This window comes from Syngnathus scovelli, chromosome 20 (genome assembly GCF_024217435.2).
Source record: "Syngnathus scovelli strain Florida chromosome 20, RoL_Ssco_1.2, whole genome shotgun sequence".
In the NCBI taxonomy this organism is placed as follows: Eukaryota; Metazoa; Chordata; class Actinopteri; order Syngnathiformes; family Syngnathidae; genus Syngnathus; species Syngnathus scovelli.
In genome coordinates, this window is record NC_090866.1 from 10,411,633 (window position 1) to 10,420,188 (window position 8,556).

Here is an 8,556-nt window from a genome sequence, read left to right on the forward strand (position 1 = left end):
TGGCAAGAGCAGGTGCACTGCTGTCCGTCTGACGTCACATCCGGACCAGCATCTTTCTTATAAATAGCGGACTGGATGGTTGAGGAGGTGTCGAGCGGAGAGGCAAAGAGCGAGGACGTCGGATCCATCCCCGCTGGAGGACGTTCAGATCTTATTACAAACGCCAACCGGTTGCGTTCCTAATCCAACAAATCTTTTTGATATCCAACTTCCGGCGACATTTTGCGCTCCTGATTTTTTTTTCTTTCTTCAATCATGATTGTGTTGCTGACGCTGACTCTCCTCGTCAAAAGCGGTGAGAGACAATATGTTTTAAAATTCGCATGATAATTACAATTATGCAATTAATTTGTACCTTTTTTTGTGACAGTTTTATTGTTGCCGGTGACTCCGAGTGCGCTGGAGGATGACGACGTCAAGGTAGAAAAATGTCAGATTTCAATTCACGAACGTGAAGTGCACATTAATGGTCACTTCATTAGGTACCCCTGTTCAGTTTTCTTGTATTGAATCATAATTATTGCACAGTATTTTGTCATTTCAACTATACTGTAGTTGCAAGGCGCATGTGGACCTAATCATCTGTCCTCCGGGGTGCAACACGCACACAGTGATACAACTCCATTAAGTTAATTGTTTTTTTTTTTTATAGGGCTAAAATTAATTAAGCAGATTGAACCTTGACGTTTCTCTACACACACACTCACACTGTCTCTCTATTCCTCTCAATGTACATCCAAGTTAGACACTTTCTAAAAAAAAAAAATGTTTTTGAATCATCTCAGGTGATGGAATGTGTAGTGGAGGCACTGGCAGATGTGGTGTCCAGGCCACGCCCACTTCCTGTCAGCCAGCAATGTCTGCACACCTTGAGGACAGGTATTTGTTTTTCAGGCGTATTCAATAATTCTGATAACCTAATTTGCTGCTTTGCTCCAAGTTGTTGCATTTGCGTGCACATATTCCAGACAAGCGCCTCCTGATGCTCCTTCGCCGCTACGATTTCCTGAAGGAGCTGCAAGATGTCACCACCCAAGGTAGTTTTGTTTCTGCCCCCCTCCCTCCATACACAATCAATTTCATTCACAATTGATTTTCACTCAAGATGAAGCCATGCTAAACGCGCTCGGAGGTCTCGGCGAGCGCTCCATCCTCTCCCAGGAACCAACGAGGTCAGAAGAGGAGGACGACGAGGAAGACGGCGGAATTTGGACGCCAGGCGAGAAGAGGGAGGAGGACGAGCGTGAGGAAGAGGACCATGAAGGTATGCTACACACAAAACTTGAATAATTTCATTGACACAAATTAAAAAGCGTGTACGCTCAACAAAATAGTTTGTTGAAAAGGTCAAAACGTGGCACAAGACTGAACATTACATCTGTTTTCTCAGAATCAGAAGAAAAGAGACAAAATAAATCCAAAGAGGAGGAGGAGAAGAGATATGCTGATGAAGAGGAGGGGATGAAGAAGCGGAGCAAAGGGACTTTGCTTGGAAAGAAATTCAAAGGTGTGGCGAAGGATAGGCAGAAGGAAGTTCCCCATCATTCCAAGGAGGTCTCAGAGGAAGAGGAGGTGAAGAAGAGGAGAGTAAAGACAAGGAACCGCAGTCCAGAGGAAAAGGAGTTGCAGATGATCTCTCGGAGGACGCCGGAGGAGGAGGACGGCAGCGCCGCAAGGAAGTCAGACGTAAGATCAATTCAAATCATGTTTTTTATCTACATGTTAAAATATTCAAAATTTGTTTTGATGTCATCAGGACCCAGATGTAGAAAACCTCGCCGCCATCAAGTCTGAGCTGGAGAACGTGTCCCAGAAACTCCACAAGCTGCGGCAAGGCTGAAGCGCCGACCTCCTTTTGGGGAGCGAGCGTTCTTCTTAGTGATTTCGACTCCGTCCATCTCTTAAAAATTCTTATTGTGTTGCTTGCATTTTATTTATGTCAATGATTTACAGTATGAGATAGCGAATCACATTGTCAAATGTGAACATTTTCTACCCATTTTGATTTATAAAATGAGATCATTTCAATGGCGGTGTAGTTATATTTGCATAAAATGAACAATTGCAATAAAATCAATATTTTAACACTGTCTAGCAGATTTTTATTTTATGTCAAGGGACTGAAAAATACACAATAACCTGCTGCATGTCAAAATATTGAGTTTGTTTGCTTGGAATAAGCTCTAGACGGAGTGAATTTTTGGATGCTCAAAGAAGAAAATTACAACTTTTACAGTCAAGTGAGAGACTCCAACACATTTAAAAGTCAACACAAAATGCGGGGCAGACAGGACTTGTATACACGACAGGTAACGAGAGGCAAGTGGGAATAATCACACTGATCATGGGCACACAGACACACGGACAAAACTATGACACGATCGGGGCTGAGTCGTGACAGAACCCCCCCCCCACAAGGGACAGCTCCCGACGTCCCAAAAAACAAACTAGGGGAACAGAACCGCACTCGGGCGGAGACTAGAGGAACCGAACCGCACTCGGGCGGCGACTTAAGGAACCGAACCGCACTCGGGCAAACAGAGTCAGAACCGCATGCAGCGGCAAGAGTCACACGCACCGCAGCAGTGGGAGTGGAGCCAGGGACGATCGCTGGTTTGGCGCAGCTGGCTCAAAGTCCGGCGTTGCTGGCAAGAAGTCCGACGTCGGCCATGCGTCCAGTGACACCGGGGTGAGGCCCGATGGTGGCCGCGAGTCTGATGGCGGCCACGGAGCCGATTGCGCCGGGAGGTACTCCAATGGCGGCCGCGGTTCCGGTGTCGCGGGAGCGAGGTCGACGGCGATTGTGGCGCCCATGGCGTTGGAACCTACTCGGACGTGGATCGGGGATCGCAGCGGGATCCGACAGGGAGTGAGGGGCAGACAGGACTTATATACACGACAGGTAACGAGAGCCAGGTGAGAATAATCACACTGATCATGGGCACACAGGAGGGGAGGGGCGAGCACACAGACACCTGAACAAAACTATGACACGATCGGGGACGAGTCGTGACAACAATGATCTTATATAATATTTAATATGCACAACGTGGTGTTGATAATGATAGCACACACTTATATGACCTAAAGTTTTTTTTATTGTTTGATAAAAGAATGAGCTATTGGCATCCAACTGCTGTATTTTGTTAACTGTAAAAAAAATTAAAAAATAAAAACAGACACATGTGAAATTCAGTTGGTGTTTTTCATGGTCCCCTCAGCAGCTTGTGGCCATGCCGGTGATGATGGACAGGAAGGAGGAGGTGGCGAAGGCGGGATTGAGGAGGAGCTGCTCCAGCATCTCTTTGCCCTTCTCTCGGGTGGTCACCGAGCACATGGCGCTGCGCCACATGCGCACCAGAGACCCGCCTGCAACGCCACAGTTCGTGAAAAGGCTCGCAGGTTAATGGAGGTCAAAGTTGAAAAATGCGTACCCAGCGCCGTGTTCATGTTCTTCATCCAGGAGAAGACGGTCAGCGTGTGGTTCTCCTCCTGAGTCATGTCAGCTATGTTGGGTGCTTGGTCGGTCTCCTTTTCATCGAGCCAAATTAAAAAAAAAAAGTTTTACAAGAAAAATGGAAGCAAATGGAGTAAGCCAGCCATTCACCGACCTGCAGGATGCGTCCCGGCAACGGTGTGAGGAACGTGACAGACTTCTCCAGGGAGGACTGGAAATTGGCCGCTGACACGTAGTCGGCCGAGCTGAGCCAGCTGGAGGCGAAGTTCACCTCAGGGGCGGAATAAAAGGTCTGCCTGAATGTCGGGAAGGAATTGAAGTCAGCGTTGCACTTTGGAATTTGTTATTGGAGCTTGTGATTTACTTGGCACTGCAGGCTGAGGCGGCATTCAGCGAAGCCATGTGTGCGGCCCAGTAGAGACCAAGGATGGAGTCTTTCTTCTCGTTCTCGGGCAGGGGGGAGTCCGTGGAGGCCTTCAGGCCCTTTGGACGTGCAGACACACCACAGAGTGAGACCCCGCCCTTCAAATTGAGCTTATTATAACGCATGCGCTACCTACCTGGAAGAAAGCGTCCCACTGAGTCATCACATCGGGGTAGCTTGTCGCGCACTCGGCGTAGGTGGTGCAGTAGCCCACTGTGGCATCGGATCCTTGCATCTGGACCTAGCAGTGTAGGCAAAATCTTACGATTTAACGACCCGATAAAGGTAATTCACAGATTTGTTGATGGTTTGAAAGTATACCTGGACTCCTTGACCGAAGAATCCCTGCTGGGCGGCGGACAGGAAGGGCAGGACAGACACAAAGTGGTTGACGCCTGGATGACCCAGAAAACCGGTTATCATTCGGGTACGTTTCGCTTGTCGTCATGCATCGGAGTCGTTACTTACAGCCCCACCAGCTCTGGGGTGAGATGCACATGGTGTCTCCGCTTGCCAGCCCGCAGGTTGTGGCGCCGGTTGGGTCAGCCAGACGGCCTGGAGAGTGCAATGCAGAAATTAGACTATTGGGAAATGATCTATTTGCTTAATCGATCGTCTTTGTAAGCCCACCTGAGGTCTGCATCCATCCAAACTGCAGGGGCAGGCCCCAGAGGGGACTCTCAGTAGCACCGGCGCCCATGGAGCCCATGAAGGAGTCCGTGTTGGCGATCATCAGCCTGTACAAGCTCATGCGGTGCAGGAAGTTCCACGGGTCAGGGGTCACGATGCCTTCCTGCAGCGGCAGATCGCTGATCTGCGCCGCCGTATGGGACCACCCGATGGGCGCGCCGTTGTCCAGGATGACGGCCGAGTAGGCGGCAGACGCCGCCAGAACAAGGAGGAGGCAGGAGGCCGTGAGACGCTGCATGGCTGAAGGATGGTCGAGAGCAGAAGACACCGGACCGACGGTGGCGATGCAAGCTTTTGTACTCAGCTGTTATCGCAGATGTCGGACCATGTGACGTGTGGGTCAGTGGACCTGACAGTGAGATAAGGGCTGTTTGGACAAAGAGTTCAAGACTATTGACTTGATCAGTGGACACTCTGTACTGGATGAGCCTGAACTAGTCAGACTAAGTCTTTGTTACTCCTGCGGCAGTAGATCACTTTAACACGACTGAGTTCTTTTTTTAATCTCTGCCAAAGAGTTGACCCTATCATTGGCATGGCTAGAAATAGAAGTTCAGTAGCCTACTCTAGATTACACAAACTGGAAACGAAAAAATGTTTTTCTCTCTTCTATTAAGTGCGTTCAAAAGCAAAACTTTTATTTTTTTCATAACGTTACAGTGCGCTCAAATGACGTCACGTACGGGGCGTGACGACACCAGGAAGTAGCCAGCCAGTGTATCCGTCACCTAAATTTATTTCAAGAGCACAATAGTCGTCATTTTATGTTATTACCCCCACATTTTATTCAGTGCGTTTAAAACATATAAATTAAACAATAGATATATATTTTAAAACCTTTTTTCATCGACTCGTGACTTGTCACGGGGTCCTTACGTCACGTGTCAAGGCGGGTCGACATCAGGAAGTATCCCGAAGCAACTCTCCTCCTCAACCACCGCTAAGGTTAGTCAAACTTTTAAACACCCTTTCGCTCTTTCTCCCAACTAAACACAACCTTTAATGTAACACTGAATTTGTGCATATGACTTAAAGTTGTCGTCTACTTGGAATGGGCGGGGCTGGTGCTTCGAGAGGAGGAATGAGCACGAATGTCTTCGGGGGTGTTTTTCCCTGATGAATTCACATTTTAAAATGACGATAACCTAAAAAAAAGATTTCCCATAATATGGCTTCGTAAGTCCTAGAAGTCGACGTGCTTATCGGTTGATCGTTTGGCATAAACGGACGTCTAAAGCACGTCGAAAACAAGTCATCCATGGATCGTCCGCCCTCTTGTTTTTAGCCATCCCTGAGGCTTATTTCCGCATGTCACCACTCCATCTGTTTTGGAGCAATGAAATAGCAAACCTGGGCGCTCCTTTTTGAATAAATTTGAATTATTTCAGGAAGTACAACAACAACGTGTCTTTTTTCTACTACTGTGTCTCCATCTAGTTCCCCATCATGGCCTACCAGGCTGGCTTTCCGGAGGAGCCTAATGCTTTGGTTCAAATCATTAGCTCCAACATCCAGAGACTCACCCTGCTGAGTAATACAAACGCACACATTTGACTTGAATGACATCATCTGACAGTCGCATTAAACCCATATCATATCATGTTCCTGACAATTATGTGCAGCTTCCGAGCTACAGAGGGCGCTGTCGCTGCTTGGAACCGATCAGGACAGCGACCAGCTGCAACAGACGCTGTGAGTTCATGCGATGCTCAGTCAAGTTTTAGGGATGAAAATTCTTGACTGTGACTGTCTTGACTGGTCGCCAGGCAGCAGAACCAGCAACAAGGTAACCAGCTCGCCAAGGAGACGGACCGGCTCATGAAGGAGTTCAGTGCGCTTCCTGTGGGCGCAGACCAGGTACTGCCTCTTATTTTCTGAAGAGAAATACTTTGGCTTACAAAATTTCATTTTTCAGAGGCAGAGAAAGATCCAAAAAGAGCGTTTGCTCAACGACTTCTCGGCGGCGTTGAACACCTTTCAGAAGACGCAGCGGTTGGCGGCCGACAAAGAACGAGAGTTTGTGGCCCGAGTCAGAGCCAGCTCCAAGGTGTCGGTGAGTAGCTTGGACCAGCAAATGTGCCTCGTTGCGGTGAGGAAAAGCCCCAGTCTGCATGGCGGCTGTTGGCATTTCTTCTCGAGGTGTCACTGCTACTGTTTGGCACTGGTGGCAGAGGTTCTCATGTTTGCTGATTTTGTGATCCCGTTCACCTATTTCTGTAGGGTGGCCAACCTGAGACTCATTATGGAAGTGTCACCCCTTTCCCAAGGTAGCGCATTTGTTTATTTGAACTCCATCAAGGTTTTGTTTCCATTCAAGAACCCTCTGAATGCCTAAATGCATTTGCAATAAAGAGGAAAAAATATCATTTTTAAAACACAATAGCAAATTTGTCAGCCAAAAATGACAATAAACTTGCATTGCTGCAGTGACATGCAGGTGCAGGACCAGGATGAGGCTGTCAGCGAGGATGATCTCCGGTTGATCCAGGAGAGAGAGTCAGCCATCAGGCAGCTGGAGGTGTCCAACACGTCAAACACAAATACTCGACAGTCAGTATGAGCATTGCGCGTTGAACTTGGTCATCTTCTGGTTTGCAGTCAGACATCACAGACATCAATGACATCTTCAAGGACCTTGGGACGATGGTGCACGATCAAGGCGACATGATTGGTAAGCAGCATTTTTTTTTTTTTAATTATATCCTGGTTAAATGAGGATTTGTATTTGTTTTCATTTTATTTTGGATTGGTTTTACTTATTTATTGATTTGTAGTCCATATTTGAGCTGGAGCCTGTCCCCACTACAATTAGGTGAAAGGCCAGTTACACAAACAACCACATTCGTTTCAACAAACCTAATATGTATGCTTTTTATGCGGGAGGAAGCACGGGAACATCAAAGTTGTGCGTCCACCCAGATGTAAAAGATCCTACGCAAGCAAATTGATCAGCTCCCCTTTCCTGACTTGACCCTTCGTGTCCTCTGCAGACAGTATAGAGGCCAATGTGGAGAGTGCAGACGTGAACGTCCAGAGTGCCACACAGCAGCTTGCACGTGCTGCCGACTATCAGGTAAAAGAGATAACCTATGGGTCATTAGGAGATGAGAAAAAAAAAGAAAAAAAGCATTGCGCAACACGGTCGATGACCCTGTAAGCTCCCTATTTAGGAAAACAGACACAAGAGTTCCCTCACAACATTATTCATCTATTTTATCTTTCAAGCGGAGCTCTCGGAAGAAGATCTGCATCCTGATTATAAGCCTGGTCGTCGTCGCCGTCGTCGTCGGCCTCATCATCTGGGGCGCCTCCAAGCAGTGATTCCTCCTACTTCGCACCCCTCCCGACGCTTCACGTCGTCTCCTGCTGCCAAGAAATGTAAAAGCTCAACGGCCACTCGATTGGGTATGCACACACCAGCGAGTCAGTCAATGCGATAAGAGCTGAAGCAAACATCTTTGTCAACGATGAACTGGAATGGCACCGGTGGTGCGGCACTAAAAATAAACCTGACAATGGTGTTCCACTTCAGGCCTTAAGGTGGCGGTAATGAACATTGCCAAACACAACAACAGATTCACCAAAACAGAGAATTGCCATATTATTTTCATTCTATTGAGTTTGTGCAAGTGGGTCTAATTTTGTTGGCAATCATTCTATGTGCAATCCTCACAGTTAATGCTGTTATTCCACAATTTGGCTAAACTTAGCTAATTTCTAAGCAAAAATTAACATAGCATGGTTTGAAGTTAAGATTTTCCAAGAAGGTTATATTGTGGAATGAGACGCTTAACATGAAGTTGCTTTTTCTTGTTGATATGAAGGAAGCTAAAAGCAGTCATCACAACATGGTGAGTAAATAACAGATCAAAATGTGCATGTATATTTTTTTTTTTTGTAAATGACAAATGTGCTGCCTCCCATGTGCCCATTTTATTAAATATATCCTATCATAGCGGAGTGAGTCGTTATTGGAATGGTATGC

At 47.0% G+C, this 8,556-nt stretch overlaps 3 protein-coding genes across 3 annotated transcripts; 2 read left to right on the top strand and 1 right to left on the bottom strand.

Moving 5' to 3' along the window:
* Positions 1–57: 57 nt before the first annotated feature.
* chga (chromogranin A) lies at positions 58–2,090 on the top strand. The gene is made up of 7 exons (XM_049757667.2): positions 58–295; positions 371–420; positions 786–879; positions 969–1,037; positions 1,106–1,264; positions 1,391–1,686; positions 1,757–2,090. The coding sequence occupies exons 1-7, from the start codon at positions 256–258 to the stop codon at positions 1,838–1,840; spliced, it is 792 nt and encodes a 263-aa protein (XP_049613624.1). The 5' UTR covers positions 58–255; the 3' UTR covers positions 1,841–2,090.
* Positions 2,091–3,010: 920 nt separating this feature from the next.
* Positions 3,011–4,857, bottom strand: LOC125990437 (protein LEG1 homolog). Its single transcript, XM_049757620.2, has 8 exons — positions 4,512–4,857; positions 4,350–4,436; positions 4,203–4,276; positions 4,018–4,122; positions 3,822–3,940; positions 3,612–3,753; positions 3,435–3,531; positions 3,011–3,369 (listed from the first exon to the last, which is right to left on the bottom strand). The coding sequence occupies exons 1-8, from the start codon at positions 4,807–4,809 to the stop codon at positions 3,218–3,220; spliced, it is 1,074 nt and encodes a 357-aa protein (XP_049613577.1). The 5' UTR covers positions 4,810–4,857; the 3' UTR covers positions 3,011–3,217.
* A 494-nt stretch (positions 4,858–5,351) lies between these two features.
* Positions 5,352–8,526, top strand: stx7l (syntaxin 7-like). The gene is made up of 10 exons (XM_049757668.1): positions 5,352–5,516; positions 6,009–6,102; positions 6,194–6,263; positions 6,338–6,428; positions 6,487–6,624; positions 6,792–6,838; positions 6,999–7,089; positions 7,170–7,242; positions 7,562–7,644; positions 7,797–8,526. The coding sequence occupies exons 2-10, from the start codon at positions 6,018–6,020 to the stop codon at positions 7,890–7,892; spliced, it is 774 nt and encodes a 257-aa protein (XP_049613625.1). The 5' UTR covers positions 5,352–5,516; positions 6,009–6,017; the 3' UTR covers positions 7,893–8,526.
* Positions 8,527–8,556: the final 30 nt, after the last annotated feature.